The sequence below is a fragment of the Primulina tabacum genome, chromosome 5, assembly GCF_025594145.1.
Source record: "Primulina tabacum isolate GXHZ01 chromosome 5, ASM2559414v2, whole genome shotgun sequence".
In the NCBI taxonomy this organism is placed as follows: Eukaryota; Viridiplantae; Streptophyta; class Magnoliopsida; order Lamiales; family Gesneriaceae; genus Primulina; species Primulina tabacum.
This window is the reverse complement of record NC_134554.1, coordinates 38,230,867-38,249,252: the sequence shown is the minus strand read 5'-3', so window position 1 is coordinate 38,249,252 and position 18,386 is coordinate 38,230,867. Positions and strand designations below refer to the sequence as shown.

The 18,386-nt window shown below is 35.5% G+C and overlaps 1 protein-coding gene across 1 annotated transcript; it reads right to left on the bottom strand.

Moving 5' to 3' along the window:
* Positions 1-5,879: 5,879 nt before the first annotated feature.
* On the bottom strand, positions 5,880-17,282 carry LOC142544429 (uncharacterized). The gene is given in 6 exon segments (XM_075651478.1): positions 5,880-6,178; positions 6,181-8,395; positions 8,759-8,773; positions 11,328-13,669; positions 13,672-15,154; positions 17,164-17,282. Coding segments are annotated over 5 exon segments (6,192 nt in total). The 5' UTR covers positions 15,116-15,154; positions 17,164-17,282; the 3' UTR covers positions 5,880-6,002.
* Between the last annotated feature and the right edge of the window lie 1,104 nt (positions 17,283-18,386).

The window sequence follows — 18,386 nt, the reverse complement described above, 5'->3', positions numbered from 1 at the left end:
ACTAATCTTTTAATCTCATTTTCTTGCGTATAGGACTTAAACATTTGTAGGAAATTATTTCTTAATAAAATGTCAGCTCTTGTATCATGAAAATAAATCGGTGGTGTTTTTACTTTATACCAAGGTGTTTGACCAGCACCTCCGATCACAATCTCTGTCATCTTAATCCCCTTACATAAGATTAAGATTCTTCTGGAAAAATATCTTCCAGCAATCTTTGGTAATTCTTCTTCCAAATTATTTGGAAAAACTCCTCGTTTTTCTGCACAGATTCCAGCACCTGAATCAATATAAGTAGCAAAATATTATGCCTTATTTTGTTCATATAACATTCCTACTGGAATGTATATCGAGAATGGGCTTGTGGTCATTGGATTTTTCACATCCTATCATCTGCCATAAACTTCATTCCATACTCTAGACATTTCCAAGGTTTATATTCCTCGAAAAACTCTAGTACAAGAACCAATCGATCTGATTCTGTGCCTGGACTTCCTTTGATATGAACTTCCAATTCTCCGATATTGATCATTCCTTGGTAAGTTCCTATCATATGTTGTTCCAAATAGTATATGGTATTACAAAGAAATTGATTTTTTTGTTTCGTAATATCAAATACTATTTCTACTTCTTTCCACCCTTCTGGGAATCTTATCTTTCCTAAGGTAGAAAAGATTTTTGGCTTATGTTGGGTTTCTCGGACATGCATTTTTCCCCACCTGTAACTTGTAATTCTATCTCCCTGAAAAGATAGTTTCCTTGATTCCAATCTAAGACTTTGATTCCTTTGTAGAATCGGTTTGTCTTATATTTGGATATCTGTTTCTTGTATTAAAGAAAACTAAATTCTTTCTGGATAAATTGTCTGGGCAAATTTTCCAAATATCTCGGGTATTTCAATGAACCCATTTCTAATAAACAATTCAGAATGATGTGTATTAGATGGAGCATATAAAATTTGGTAGGTAATAGAATATGGTCTATTACCTTCTTTCATCAGTCTTTTTCCTTGAAATTCCGATGTAATGTCAAGGCTCGACTAAAATCTCGATCTGCTAAGTTGTAGGCAATTCTCGGATAAATTACTCCTACAATCTTTCCTGCGCAGAGATTTCCTGAGATAGTTCTCAGTACCGAATCTTGAAGGTTCCCCATTATTTTATCGCATAACAATATCAAAGGGTTAATCTATTTCTTCTTTGAAAGTAGCTTTTATTATAATCTGGATTGCTCCGGTATGAATCCAAGACATAGTTCTTGCTACTTCTATCTTGAGTTTTTGTAATTTCTCCTTAATTTCTTCATAAAGAATTAATTGCATCTCCATTCTATTTCCTGTAAGTTCCATCGGGATTGCCATTTCCCTTCTAGAAACTTTATAGATTAGATTATGCTTTCTGTTTCTTATGCCAAGACTTCCTAAGAACTTTTTTACCTGTCCTGCAGAGAATCCTTGATATCTCTGCAGACTAGGATTTTCACTCATGATTCTTTGAACCATGTTATGAGATATTGTTGTCTGACTAAAGAAACCAAACAAATCTTCGTGTGTTTCTTGTCGAAACACCTCGTCTTCAGTCAGAATCCGATTCAGTTCCATCAGATTCTCCCTGACTCAAGACTTCTTCTTCTTCATATATACTTTCATCTGAGGCAATATTCTCAAATCGGTATACCTGAATAAGATCTTTGTAATAAATTGCTTCTTCAATATCCGGGGTTGGATCGAAGCATTTAATACCTCTTTTTTCATTTTTTGGACAATTTGTAGAGATATGACATCTTGCTCCACATGTCCAGCAATTACAATCTTTAAAACTTTCATTGGCTCGAGTATGAGCTCTTCTAAAAGTTTTCTTTGTAGGTGTTCTTCCCATGTTTCGAGAGGTACTCGATGCTTAGGATGATATCCTACTTCTTGATGGTCCACTTCTTTGTTCAGATTTATAAGATCTGACTTTTTGTCTAGACCAAACTGTTCTTGGTTTCCAAGAACTTCTTCCACTTCGAGCATAAGGATGAGTCTTAAAACTTTTCTTCTCATACTTATGTGGCTTACTTCCAATAATTGTTGGAAGATCATTTTCTTTACATCACAAAGGAATTCTTTTATTGATACCCCTTAGGCATTTGTAATTCTTTTGTAATGCTGTCATATGACACCATTCTGCCAATTTTCCTTTGAGAAAAGAGGCTCTTTGTGCCAACATATCTGGATTGCCAGGGGCATCTTTCCTTATAAGCATTTCTCTCCAAGGACTTGGCATTTTGGCGAAGAACAGCTGCATAGCTATATTTTCTTCGACCCCTGAATTCCATCTATATTTAGTGAATTATATAATATATTCATCCACTAAACATATGTCATGTAATTCAATGCTATACAGAGTTTGAGTATATTTCTTCATCTTCTATGTATCTTGACTGTTAAAATAGTCTACCCCTATAAATTGTGCTTTAAATAGGGTAGCCATTTTTTCAGCTATCTCACTAAGAGATTTTTCAGCTATGACTGACTCTTTGGTTTCTAATGAAGTCATGTCCCAAGAAATTTTAACTGATCCCATGAGACTCATTTCTAGGAGTTTAATGAATCATTCTCTGTTGAGATCAAGTGTTCATGCAGCGATTCTCATAGCAGATGTCCAGTCATCTATGAGACCTTCTCTGTTTTTGAAATCTAGTACATCAAAGTTAAGCATAACCCCATAAGGATATATAGGTTCTAAAACAGTTTTTCCATAGGGTGTTTGGTGCAAATGAATTTGATTTCTCCTTGTCCTTGTTCCCGCTGGGTGTAATTCTCCACCAGTATGGAAATCGGGTTGAGATTCTCTAATATTTATATTTTGAGATCCCACACTTTCCCTTGGTGGTTTCTGAGAAGATGACCAGGTTATAGAAGGTGGTTCACCTCCCGTTGTGTTCATCTTTAGTAGATCTACAATTTTGAGATTTGCAAAAGATTATGCAAGTTCTTGTAGATCCTCGAGACCAATCCTTTCTAAAGTTGTCATCAGATTAATTTCTTTTCTGAGACATATTTAATTAGATTGATCATTTTTTCTTCTTCAATCAAATGTTTTAACACTACTTTGGCCTTCCCTTGTTAATGTAACAAGGGTTCAGTACCAAATAATGGTGGTAACCTTTCTTCTGAAGTTCTTTTACTAGAACTTGGTTGTTGTTCTATGATTTGAATTCTTGTTCGAATATCCTTTAATATTCCAAGAATTTCTTCCTGATTTTCAAGAATTTTTTCCATATTTTGTGGTACGTAATACATCATATTGCCATAATTTTGTACCGTCTTATGAATTTCTCTAAGATCTCCAGAGAGTTTAGAGGAATCCGGTTCTATTTCTAAGAACCAGTTATTTTGAATCATAAGTTTACCTTAGGACTTTGATAAGTTCCTCTTTGATATCTTACCTTGGCTAGATCTTCCTGTTTCAAATATTCCAGAGTTCTGAAATAAATCCTGTAAATAGTTAATCTCGAACCTATGTTCGGATTCATGTTAATCGAGAAAATTCTCCTCCTCAAACATTTAATTTCTTGATAATAATAATTTTGTATGTTTGAAATAATTTTACCTCGGCTCTGATACAATTTTTAAGGCCCTGAAAATCAATCATTAGAAATTACACTTATAAGGGGTATTTTTGTCATTTTCAACTTTTTAGGGAGTTTAGGCAAAAGTTTTTAGGTATATAAATTTGAGTTGGGGTTTAGGAATTTATCTACAATTTACCCTAAAAAGAAACATGAGAGTGCTTAGAATATCTAAAAATTAAAATTAAAATTGAGAAAAAAAAAAACAATATAGCATACTGAGATTGATATTAGACAAAATAGAAGACTAAAATCACAAACATAAATTTCTTATTAATATCCCTGCATTATTAATATCCCTGCCTGAGAGATTACTGAAAATCCTTGGAATTAATACATCAATTCACTATATTAATTTTAAACATATTTTATAAATTATTATTATTATGAATAATTTCATAAGTTTTGTAACAAATATTTGAATTATAACATATCAAATAAATAATCACAATAAATAATTGAAAAATCACTACAATATTGAATTTATTTCTTTATTTGTAGACTTTTTGGCTATGTCGTTAACAATTTATCCAATTTGAGACTCGAGAAATATTGTTTGCGTGAAAAGGAGTACCCGGAAATTATTACTGTATTTCAATTATATGTATTACGTGTGAGTTATGAATATATGAGTAGGTCTCTTGTGAGACGGTCATACGAATCTTTATCTGTGAAACGGGTCAACCCTACCGATATTCACAATAAAAAGTAATATTCTTACCATAAAAAATAATATTTTTTCATGCATGACTCAAATAAGATACATGTCTCACAAAATACGACCCGTGAGACTGTCTCACTATATATATATATAATCACTTTACAAATGTATGACGATTGATTTTACTAGATCAACTAAAGTTATTATTATTATCTAAACTTCGTACACATCAAATATTATATTTTTATATTTTACGTTAAATTTAAAAAAAAAAAATTCGAGCAAAAATGGAATGAAATTTTTATCAATACAATACTCACAATATATCTACCTTCAAATTCAAGTTATTTGAAAATTACACTAGTCGAACTTGAGATTAAAAATAAATAATCATATGAGCTGCTGACATTACTACGAGGGAGTCCTCTCGGACCCAAGCATCTAGGGGACGAAAAAAAGACGTAAGTTAGTTTTCTTATGAATGATAACAAGACTACGGTTTTTTAGGCCTTTAGATATGTTTGTTCACATCAAATAGATGAATGACACCTCATTTATAAACACAAAGACCGATACGATGGATCAAAACTATACGTACCCCACCTGTAACACTTTCTTCCTTCACTCAACATAGAGAAGATCAATGGATTCGTTTGACAATAAGTTTGAGGTTTCAAAACATGGTGTCCCTTTCCTCTATTAACGACCTCTTAATGATCTCTTTGGAAAGTTCATTACGTATTTATGTAGTCAAGAAATCATATCAACCAAAAAAAGATTATTCAGATAACCAGTGAATCTAGGTAGTCAGCTGACACTTCAACAATATCTAAGAAACAAATTCTTTGGGTCGTCACTTATCTCACGTACAAATATTAGAAAAGAGTCACGGAAAACTCTCAAGTTATAAAACTAGTGTTTGAAATGTAAATGATAGCTTACCTTGAGAATGAAAAAGATATGCCAGACTTTTTTTTTAGATTTATGAGCTTGACATTTAGGAAGGCTCGATAAATCTAAAAAAAAAGTCTATGACATATCTTTTTCATTCTCAAGGTAAGCTATCATTTACATTTCAAACACTTGTTTTATAACTTGAGAGTTTTCCGTAACTCTTTTCTAATATTTGTACGTGAGATAGGTGACGACCATATAATAGGTCTCTTCAAGCAATAATCATGTGTTTTTTAGTGGGCTTAAACAATTAAAATATGTCATAACTCACAAGGTTTATTATAATAATTTTTTTATGAAAAAGGAAAGAAAATGTGAATTTAATCTAAAGCTCATTTTCATGATTTGGATGATTGGATTAAAATTACCATTTCAAAATTCATATAATCATGTCTTGTTCCTCAAGGGCCTAATGCTTAAGATTCGAATTATGTCAAAAAATTATCAGGTACGACTATGTCGAGTTTAAAATAAGTAGCATAACCATCGACATCGACTCGATATCTGGCAAAGTTTCAGTGATTACTAGCAATATTTTCTCTCACAAGACGAGCACACAATAAAGTTTAAAATGTGGAGCTTGATGAATATATGAACAGATGGAGGCATGGAGTCTCCATATAGATTGAAAGAAATATTGTCCAGTTTACTTGGATTCATAGGTAAACTAATGCAAGATTGCTTTTATCGTCCTACCAAACATTTAAGAAGATTCTCATACTCCCCGCAGAAAAGAGATAGAAACACCAAGTTTTGATCAATATCAGCAACATCAATCCTCCATCTTGGCCTTTTTTAGCAGCTTAACAACCTCCATCATTGTAGGCCGCATCCACGGCTCGTCGCATGTGCATGACCTTGCAATGTCAAGAACACGCAACATCTGATCCTTCAACGATGCAAAACGAGACAAAAAAGGATCGAGTATTTCACATTCCCTGCCATTTTAATCATCCATCTCGCCCATCCTACAAGATTGCCTCCCTCAACATCGGCTTGTCCAATAGGTGCTCGTCCCGTTACGAGCTCGAGCATCACCACTCCAAAGCTGTAAACGTCTCCCTTGGTCGTGGCCACCATTTTCTGGCCGTATTCTGGGGGTATGTAACCGAATGTACCCGCTAGAATGGTTGAAACATGGCTCTCGCAAGCACTTATTATACGAGCCAAGCCAAAATCCGAGACACGAGGTTCAAAGTTTTTGTCTAGCAATATGTTACTGGACTTTACATCTCTGTGAATGATGTGGGGAACGAACCCGTGGTGCAGAAAAGCAAGCCCCTTAGCAGACCCCAAGGCAATCTTGATCCGAGTAGCCCAGTTGAGCCCTTCAAATGCAGCTGCCTGATTCCTCAGCCAAAAGTCCAGGCTCCCATTTTCCATATACTCATATATCAAGAATCTCTCATCTGCAAACACACAATAACCAAGCAATGATAGTAAGTTATCGTGTTTTACCTTTCCAATAGTCTCCATTTCGGCCAAGAATTCGCGTTCCCCATGTAAATGGCCTCCATTAAGCCTTTTGACAGCTATAGTTCGTCCATCGGGAAGCCTTGCTTTGTATACCGTCCCGAACCCACCATCGCCAATGATATAACTCTTGCTAAAATTTTCAGTTGCTGATAAAATATCAGCAGCTTTTAGCCGCAACAGAGAATACTCGAAGGTGGCAACATTAATACTCAAGGGCTCCTTTATTTTCTTTTCTAAAAGCCCCTCATTAGAAGCTGACTCAGGCTTACCATTGGAGCCGCCAACAACTGTGCTGTCCTTTTTCAGCATTTTCCATCTGAGAAGACCACAGAGTAGGATCAAGAAGATTATCGCTCCAATAGCAACAGCTAACAATGAAGAACGACGCCCAATCGAAGTGGACGAATAAATTTTCCTAGAAGGTAGCATAGGTAGGCCAAGAAAACATGACTTTGCCTCAGCACAAGAGGCTGGATAGCCCGTAGAGAAACTGTTGCTGGAGAAATTTGCAAAAGCGAGGCCTTCTATGTCACAAATTTTACAGGGAAAATCATATTGAAACTTGTTTTCTGATATGTCAAGATACGTCAATGCAACAAGTGTTGCAAGAGAAACAGGCAATTTTCCTGTGAATGTGTTGTTGTGAAGGTCCAATACAGACAGAGATGTTAGATTTGAGATTGAATCATCAAGGAAACCAGAGAATTTGTTGTTGCTGGCATTTACGACCAGGAGAGAACTGATACTTCCAAGGTTGAACGAAATTGAGCCGGACAAATAATTTGAACTGACATCCAAATAGGACAAAGTTTTAATACGGAATAGTGAAGCTGGCAATGGACCTGTTAAGACATTATTTGAGAGATCAAGCTTGGCTAGATTTGGCATTGTCAACCCTATATTATCAGGAATCGACCCTCGAATGTTGTTATGAGAAAGTACGACACCTTGAAGATTTTTCATTGAGAAAAACTGAGAATCGAGGAAACCTGATAAATTATTGGATGATAAGTCAAGTAAAGTTAAATTAACAAGCGAAGCCAACCCATCAGGGATACTCCCATTGAGCTTGTTTCCCTGAAAAAGTAGTTCTGTGATAACGACGCAGTTCCTGATTGATTCGGGAATCGGCCCCTCAAGGTCATTGCGAGACAGATCAAGCATGCCATAATGTTGAACGAACTCTGAGTCTGGTAAAGACACTCTCTGGAAACCGGAGCAAATCTCCTCGGGTATGAACCCAGAGAAATGATTGTCTGAGAGGACTAAGTTGTCTAACAACTTCAGTTCAGATATGGATTTTGGAATTTCACCTGTCAGCCCATTTGCACCGAGATCCAAAGATACGAGGTTTGAACACTTAAATACTTCCGATGGTACACTTCCAGTTAACTTATTACCATGTAAAGATAAATTAGTCAGGTTTTTAAGCTTTCCAATGCTAGAAGGGATGTTGCCTTCAAACAAATTACTATCAAGTTGCAGTCTTTCAAGCGTCAGGACGTTAGAAACTGCACTTGATATTGTCCCTTCAAGTAAATTATCGCTTAATGAGATCTCCATAAGTGTTTTGGACTCCCAGAGTTGATCTGGAATTCTACCGTGCAATTTGTTTTTTGAGAGTTCCAAAATTATCAGTCCAAGTTTCCCAAAATAGGCTGGTATTTCACCCGAGATTTCATTGTCAGACTTCAATCAAATGTTTTAACACTACTTTGGCCTTCCCTTGTTAATGTAACAAGGGTTCAGTACCAAATAATGGTGGTAACCTTTCTTCTGAAGTTCTTTTACTAGAACTTGGTTGTTGTTCTATGATTTGAATTCTTGTTCGAATATCCTTTAATATTCCAAGAATTTCTTCCTGATTTTCAAGAATTTTTTCCATATTTTGTGGTACGTAATACATCATATTGCCATAATTTTGTACCGTCTTATGAATTTCTCTAAGATCTCCAGAGAGTTTAGAGGAATCCGGTTCTATTTCTAAGAACCAGTTATTTTGAATCATAAGTTTACCTTAGGACTTTGATAAGTTCCTCTTTGATATCTTACCTTGGCTAGATCTTCCTGTTTCAATATTCCAGAGTTCTGAAATAAATCCTGTAAATAGTTAATCTCGAACCTATGTTCGGATTCATGTTAATCGAGAAAATTCTCCTCCTCAAACATTTAATTTCTTGATAATAATAATTTTGTATGTTTGAAATAATTTTACCTCGGCTCTGATACAATTTTTAAGGCCCTGAAAATCAATCATTAGAAATTACACTTATAAGGGGTATTTTTGTCATTTTCAACTTTTTAGGGAGTTTAGGCAAAAGTTTTTAGGTATATAAATTTGAGTTGGGGTTTAGGAATTTATCTACAATTTACCCTAAAAAGAAACATGAGAGTGCTTAGAATATCTAAAAATTAAAATTAAAATTGAGAAAAAAAAAACAATATAGCATACTGAGATTGATATTAGACAAAATAGAAGACTAAAATCACAAACATAAATTTCTTATTAATATCCCTGCATTATTAATATCCCTGCCTGAGAGATTACTGAAAATCCTTGGAATTAATACATCAATTCACTATATTAATTTTAAACATATTTTATAAATTATTATTATTATGAATAATTTCATAAGTTTTGTAACAAATATTTGAATTATAACATATCAAATAAATAATCACAATAAATAATTGAAAAATCACTACAATATTGAATTTATTTCTTTATTTGTAGACTTTTTGGCTATGTCGTTAACAATTTATCCAATTTGAGACTCGAGAAATATTGTTTGCGTGAAAAGGAGTACCCGGAAATTATTACTGTATTTCAATTATATGTATTACGTGTGAGTTATGAATATATGAGTAGGTCTCTTGTGAGACGGTCATACGAATCTTTATCTGTGAAACGGGTCAACCCTACCGATATTCACAATAAAAAGTAATATTCTTACCATAAAAAATAATATTTTTTCATGCATGACTCAAATAAGATACATGTCTCACAAAATACGACCCGTGAGACTGTCTCACTATATATATATATAATCACTTTACAAATGTATGACGATTGATTTTACTAGATCAACTAAAGTTATTATTATTATCTAAACTTCGTACACATCAAATATTATATTTTTATATTTTACGTTAAATTTAAAAAAAAAAAATTCGAGCAAAAATGGAATGAAATTTTTATCAATACAATACTCACAATATATCTACCTTCAAATTCAAGTTATTTGAAAATTACACTAGTCGAACTTGAGATTAAAAATAAATAATCATATGAGCTGCTGACATTACTACGAGGGAGTCCTCTCGGACCCAAGCATCTAGGGGACGAAAAAAAGACGTAAGTTAGTTTTCTTATGAATGATAACAAGACTACGGTTTTTTAGGCCTTTAGATATGTTTGTTCACATCAAATAGATGAATGACACCTCATTTATAAACACAAAGACCGATACGATGGATCAAAACTATACGTACCCCACCTGTAACACTTTCTTCCTTCACTCAACATAGAGAAGATCAATGGATTCGTTGACAATAAGTTTGAGGTTTCAAAACATGGTGTCCCTTTCCTCTATTAACGACCTCTTAATGATCTCTTTGGAAAGTTCATTACGTATTTATGTAGTCAAGAAATCATATCAACCAAAAAAAGATTATTCAGATAACCAGTGAATCTAGGTAGTCAGCTGACACTTCAACAATATCTAAGAAACAAATTCTTTGGGTCGTCACTTATCTCACGTACAAATATTAGAAAAGAGTCACGGAAAACTCTCAAGTTATAAAACTAGTGTTTGAAATGTAAATGATAGCTTACCTTGAGAATGAAAAAGATATGCCAGACTTTTTTTTTAGATTTATGAGCTTGACATTTAGGAAGGCTCGATAAATCTAAAAAAAAAGTCTATGACATATCTTTTTCATTCTCAAGGTAAGCTATCATTTACATTTCAAACACTTGTTTTATAACTTGAGAGTTTTCCGTAACTCTTTTCTAATATTTGTACGTGAGATAGGTGACGACCATATAATAGGTCTCTTCAAGCAATAATCATGTGTTTTTTTAGTGGGCTTAAACAATTAAAATATGTCATAACTCACAAGGTTTATTATAATAATTTTTTATGAAAAAGGAAAGAAAATGTGAATTTAATCTAAAGCTCATTTTCATGATTTGGATGATTGGATTAAAATTACCATTTCAAAATTCATATAATCATGTCTTGTTCCTCAAGGGCCTAATGCTTAAGATTCGAATTATGTCAAAAAATTATCAGGTACGACTATGTCGAGTTTAAAATAAGTAGCATAACCATCGACATCGACTCGATATCTGGCAAAGTTTCAGTGATTACTAGCAATATTTTCTCTCACAAGACGAGCACACAATAAAGTTTAAAATGTGGAGCTTGATGAATATATGAACAGATGGAGGCATGGAGTCTCCATATAGATTGAAAGAATATTGTCCAGTTTACTTGGATTCATAGGTAAACTAATGCAAGATTGCTTTTATCGTCCTACCAAACATTTAAGAAGATTCTCATACTCCCCGCAGAAAAGAGATAGAAACACCAAGTTTTGATCAATATCAGCAACATCAATCCTCCATCTTGGCCTTTTTTAGCAGCTTAACAACCTCCATCATTGTAGGCCGCATCCACGGCTCGTCGCATGTGCATGACCTTGCAATGTCAAGAACACGCAACATCTGATCCTTCAACGATGCAAAACGAGACAAAAAAGGATCGAGTATTTCACATTCCCTGCCATTTTTAATCATCCATCTCGCCCATCCTACAAGATTGCCTCCCTCAACATCGGCTTGTCCAATAGGTGCTCGTCCCGTTACGAGCTCGAGCATCACCACTCCAAAGCTGTAAACGTCTCCCTTGGTCGTGGCCACCATTTTCTGGCCGTATTCTGGGGGTATGTAACCGAATGTACCCGCTAGAATGGTTGAAACATGGCTCTCGCAAGCACTTATTATACGAGCCAAGCCAAAATCCGAGACACGAGGTTCAAAGTTTTTGTCTAGCAATATGTTACTGGACTTTACATCTCTGTGAATGATGTGGGGAACGAACCCGTGGTGCAGAAAAGCAAGCCCCTTAGCAGACCCCAAGGCAATCTTGATCCGAGTAGCCCAGTTGAGCCCTTCAAATGCAGCTGCCTGATTCCTCAGCCAAAAGTCCAGGCTCCCATTTTCCATATACTCATATATCAAGAATCTCTCATCTGCAAACACACAATAACCAAGCAATGATAGTAAGTTATCGTGTTTTACCTTTCCAATAGTCTCCATTTCGGCCAAGAATTCGCGTTCCCCATGTAAATGGCCTCCATTAAGCCTTTTGACAGCTATAGTTCGTCCATCGGGAAGCCTTGCTTTGTATACCGTCCCGAACCCACCATCGCCAATGATATAACTCTTGCTAAAATTTTCAGTTGCTGATAAAATATCAGCAGCTTTTAGCCGCAACAGAGAATACTCGAAGGTGGCAACATTAATACTCAAGGGCTCCTTTATTTTCTTTTCTAAAAGCCCCTCATTAGAAGCTGACTCAGGCTTACCATTGGAGCCGCCAACAACTGTGCTGTCCTTTTTCAGCATTTTCCATCTGAGAAGACCACAGAGTAGGATCAAGAAGATTATCGCTCCAATAGCAACAGCTAACAATGAAGAACGACGCCCAATCGAAGTGGACGAATAAATTTTCCTAGAAGGTAGCATAGGTAGGCCAAGAAAACATGACTTTGCCTCAGCACAAGAGGCTGGATAGCCCGTAGAGAAACTGTTGCTGGAGAAATTTGCAAAAGCGAGGCCTTCTATGTCACAAATTTTACAGGGAAAATCATATTGAAACTTGTTTTCTGATATGTCAAGATACGTCAATGCAACAAGTGTTGCAAGAGAAACAGGCAATTTTCCTGTGAATGTGTTGTTGTGAAGGTCCAATACAGACAGAGATGTTAGATTTGAGATTGAATCATCAAGGAAACCAGAGAATTTGTTGTTGCTGGCATTTACGACCAGGAGAGAACTGATACTTCCAAGGTTGAACGAAATTGAGCCGGACAAATAATTTGAACTGACATCCAAATAGGACAAAGTTTTAATACGGAATAGTGAAGCTGGCAATGGACCTGTTAAGACATTATTTGAGAGATCAAGCTTGGCTAGATTTGGCATTGTCAACCCTATATTATCAGGAATCGACCCTCGAATGTTGTTATGAGAAAGTACGACACCTTGAAGATTTTTCATTGAGAAAAACTGAGAATCGAGGAAACCTGATAAATTATTGGATGATAAGTCAAGTAAAGTTAAATTAACAAGCGAAGCCAACCCATCAGGGATACTCCCATTGAGCTTGTTTCCCTGAAAAAGTAGTTCTGTGATAACGACGCAGTTCCTGATTGATTCGGGAATCGGCCCCTCAAGGTCATTGCGAGACAGATCAAGCATGCCATAATGTTGAACGAACTCTGAGTCTGGTAAAGACACTCTCTGGAAACCGGAGCAAATCTCCTCGGGTATGAACCCAGAGAAATGATTGTCTGAGAGGACTAAGTTGTCTAACAACTTCAGTTCAGATATGGATTTTGGAATTTCACCTGTCAGCCCATTTGCACCGAGATCCAAAGATACGAGGTTTGAACACTTAAATACTTCCGATGGTACACTTCCAGTTAACTTATTACCATGTAAAGATAAATTAGTCAGGTTTTTAAGCTTTCCAATGCTAGAAGGGATGTTGCCTTCAAACAAATTACTATCAAGTTGCAGTCTTTCAAGCGTCAGGACGTTAGAAACTGCACTTGATATTGTCCCTTCAAGTAAATTATCGCTTAATGAGATCTCCATAAGTGTTTTGGACTCCCAGAGTTGATCTGGAATTCTACCGTGCAATTTGTTTTTTGAGAGTTCCAAAATTATCAGTCCAAGTTTCCCAAATAGGCTGGTATTTCACCCGAGATTTCATTGTCAGACAATATCAAATCTGTGAGGCTATAACAGGCACTGAAAGCATCACCTATACTACCAGAGAATTTGTTTCTGGATAGTGAAAGAGTTGCCAGCGACCGAGCACTGCATATATCTGAAGATATTTTACCAAATAGCTTGTTGGCACTTACATCTAAAAGGGTCAGTGAAGGAAGACTAAGTAGTGGTAAATTCCCAGTAAAAAGGTTCTGTGAGAGCACAATAGACTCGGCTTTTCTCCACTCGGAAATCCACTCGGGCACTGGACCTGACAAATGGTTTGAGTCAAGGAGAAGTGAACTGATGGACTCTAGTCCTACAAGATCAGCGGGTAAGTGACCAGAAAATGAATTAAAAGACAGATTTATTATCTTTAAATTCTTGCAGTTTCCCAAACCAGAAGGTATGGTTCCATGCAACCCCGAGTTTGGAGCAATGAGATAAACTAGATTGATCAGCCTCCCAATACTTGCAGGCAATTCTCCATCAAAAGTATTCTGGGCTAGATTCAAGTAACTCAAGCGACTCAGCATTGAAATTTCTTCAGGAACATTTCCTTTGAACCTGCAATTCTGAAGATCAAGTACTTCAAGATTTGTCAGATTGCCAATCGAAGATGGTATGGTCCCAGTAAGAAAATTCCATGCAAAATCAAGAATTCGAAGCATCTGTAGTTTCCCAATTTCTGCAAACAAACTACCCGAAAATTTGTTCTGTCGAGCACTGAAGTACAAAAGCCTTGTAAGATTAGCTAAACTCAATGGAAGACTCCCAGAGAAAACGTTGTTGCTGATATCAAGAGACTCCATTTGCTGAAGGTTACCAAGTTCTTTTGGGAGATTTCCCGAAAAAGAATTTGAATGCAGAGATAGTTCCTTAAGCTCAGTGAGTAGACCAATTGTAGATGGTAAAGTTCCCGAAAAACAATTGTCATCAAGAACAAGTTGCTTCAGATATTTCAGTTTAGCGATGCTTGGAGGCAGTACTCCAGTTAATCTATTGTCACTCAGATCAAGAACCTCTAAATTCTCCAAGTCCCAAAATTCTTGATAAATTTCACCAGTGAAAGCACAGCCGCTGAGGTTAAGATATTTGAGAGATCGAAACTCACCAATTTTCCTAGGCAATGGAAGGTTATGAGGTGATTTATTTTTACATGGCAATTCTATATGGCTTACTAAACCATCACACTTTATTCCGGCCCATTTGCACGGAAAAGTCTCCGGATCAAACCAACTCGGGAGAATCTCTTGTTTATCAACGAGGGAGTTTCTTAGATCATTCAATAAGTCAGTATCATTGAGTAAAATGGCACTTGAAGACAGTTCCGAAATGCAGCAGACGAGCAAAATGAGGAGAAGAACGCAAGAAGATTTCCAACAAGCATTTGTAGTTAGGAGCATGTTTAGGATAGCAGATGCACTTCAGATATCAAGGTAAGCCTGCGTTTATGAAATAAATTAGATGAAAATTTTCTAAAATGCCCTGTTGTTGTCATGTAAATTACTTTAGAGGATTCTAAATAAGAACTACTTTGTATAATCTAATGGAAGAGTTGTAAACCAACTGTACAAGTAATCAATAATCATAAACTGAATGGTCAAGGAGCTGTATTTCAAGCAAATGCCATAAATTGCAACTTCATCACTTGAGAACACATAAGCGGAAAATATATGACATAGGATGAACCAAGAATTTTGAATAGGAAGCAGCATATGATATAGAATAGTATATATGTACAACACCCCCCCCCCCCCCCCCCCCCCCCCCCCCCCCCCCCCCCCGCGTCCAATAAAATCCCAATAAAATCTTATTTTCTGAAAATAAAATTCTGTTTTTAGAAAAATTAAATGTGTAACTTAAAACTTTAACATACTTTTTGTTACAATCATTCATGAGATGAGACTGATTCAACTGAATCAGTTTCATTACTTGGACTATAGAAGCGCTAGTGCATCAAATCGGGCTTTGAATGGGATGAGCCTTCCAGCCCAAGTTTATTTCATAGTTGGGTCTATTTTTTTGTTATGCCAGGCAGGCCGGAGTCAGGCAGCCCAACCTAATTAAAAGTGAGGGAGATAAAAGAAAAACGAAAATTTATTGCAAAGATCTCATCCTGATCTTGATACGAGTCATCGGCCTTGGAGACGAAAAATTATGACTATTAAAAACATCATAAGGAAATTACCTTGGGCTGACTTCAATATTCTTAACCTCAAAAAAGCCACCAGCCCCACCAGAAGCTAACTTATTGACTGCACAAAAATCATTTCCTAAATCCAAAATTGGTTTTTTTATACATCGCACAAACACGGGAGCAATGATTGAACTATGATAATAATCCAAAGTACTCTAAATTTCATTCACATGGAACATGCTAGAAAAGTGTCAGCCTATGGTCTTTAACACAAAATTGTTAGTGCTAATATTTATGAACACAAAAAAATCCAATAATGATCAAATGCAGAATCCAAGAAATTTAATGAAATTTAAAATTAGGCACTTAATATTAGGCAAAGTGTTCCCCCTTGAGAGATTTCATGGAAATTTCAAAAGGGAACACCTGAAGGAATTCTGGGTGTCAGCTTTGTATTGATTGTGAGTGGTGTGGCAAGTAATAACTGGGAAAAAATGTCAGCTTTATTCCCAGGCGTTGGACTCGAGAAAGATGCACAGTGGGGATACCCAAAAAAACACCATCTAAACCTCATTTCGATTTCAACAATCAATAGATGATAGAACAGGAATTGATCCAGTTTCTTGATAATTTGGATTCCCATAGATTTGAAATAAAAGTTGATTCTTTCTTTAAATTTTAACTGTTAGTGAAGAAGAAAAATAACCGCGGTTCAAATATTTGATAACGCTATTTTATTTCTGTTTAAAAATTAGATTTAAAAACAAGGCTCAAATCTAATATACCAAAATCAAGTCAAATAATATAAATTAACTAACGTGTGTGTATTCAAGATCTTAAAACTTCAAACAAATTATGAGCTGAACTATTTAGTAACTCAATTTCAGTAGTGGTTACTGACCAAAACCAAGAACCAATTTTGATTCCGAGGACGATGGTCGACTCTAATTTAAAATCGATATACAGTCATAAAATATATATATGATTTTTTTTTACCTATACACACATATATGCATACAAACAGCATCCATTTCCCATCAATTAGCCCACAATCCTTACACGGTCACACCTCTTTCTGCATGCACGTAGGCTAAAGCTGCAGCCTATAGTAACCACCCAGATAATTAAACTAGTTTCTTCTGTCAAATTTCTCTAAAAAATGATTATGAACTGGAAAGGGCCTCAACGTTTTCCAAGAAGGGAGAGTTCAGACACTTATTCAACAATCAAATGCCAACCATCTTCTACAAATAAATAAATAAAAAAAAGCCGTAAAAGAGCAAACTAAGAAACCACTAAAAAACCTCACATTACCAGTTTAGAAAGAGCTAGAAATTTCCCAATACCAACTTCACCAATCTTCTTGTCGAAAACCCAAACCCAAGAAAAAAAATCCCAGAAGCGAGGATGCTTAAGCAGAAAAGATTGAGCACGCAAATCAAAAGACACACCTAGTGATAGAGTTTGTGGCTCCTAAATTTGTTTGCAACCGTTTCGTACTAGAAAATCATTTTGCGAGACTGGGAAATGGGGATTTGATTCTGTTGTACAGAGAGTCCGTATGCAGAGCGATGAGCGTCGTTTTGTGTGAGTGAAAGGCGTGCCTCCCATGAGAATGTACTTGAAATTAATTAATCTCTCTGCTTTTTGTAATCAAGAGGAGTTGGTGACATGCATAAAAGCAGACGGTTACAACTAAATACTGATTTTTGGAAGGACACAAAAAACTTTAGTTCTATGTTTTTCTAAAAAAAAATGAGTGAGTTTTATGTGAGACTGTCTCATGTGATAAGAGACCTACTCAAAAAATTATTAATTATAACCCAACGTCGGATATAAACACTATTCAACATGCTATAGTCTGCAGTGACGATGGCTCCATACTGGTTATTACCGGTTTGAAACAACTTTGACTTCGAAATTCGACGGATTTATGGAATTAGTAGTTATTATTTCTGAAATTTAAACAAAGAAAAAAGGTAAAGAGAGTTACCTATTAAAACAAAATCTTAGTTGGTATTAAAAATATTTGATCTAAGTAGGAAAAGAGATTGATTAAATCAAAATAATTTTGTTTAAAGTTCGATCATTTTTCAAAGGGTTATATGAATGTACTATCACGGTGGTCCGAAGTTATAATTTATAATTCATTACTTTCTTTTAATATGTGAGTTTGATATAAGATAAGGCAAATCTCGGTTTTCGTTTTCCTTGTGATGGACCTGGAAGAGGGGGCAAATGCTATTGATCAATGAGGTTTTACATACTGAACGTAGCGTTATTTAAAAATATATTAAATGATCCACATTTATCCTTACATGTGGGATCTGTATTTATAATTTAGAGTAGGTCTCTTGTGAGACGGTCTCACATATCTTTATCTGTGAGACGGGTCAACCTTACCTATATTCACAATAAAAGTAATATTTTTAACTTAAAAAGTAATATTTTTTCATGGATGATCCAAATAAGAGATCCGTCTCACAAAATATGACTCGTGTGACCGTTTCACACAAGTTTTTATCTATAATTTATAG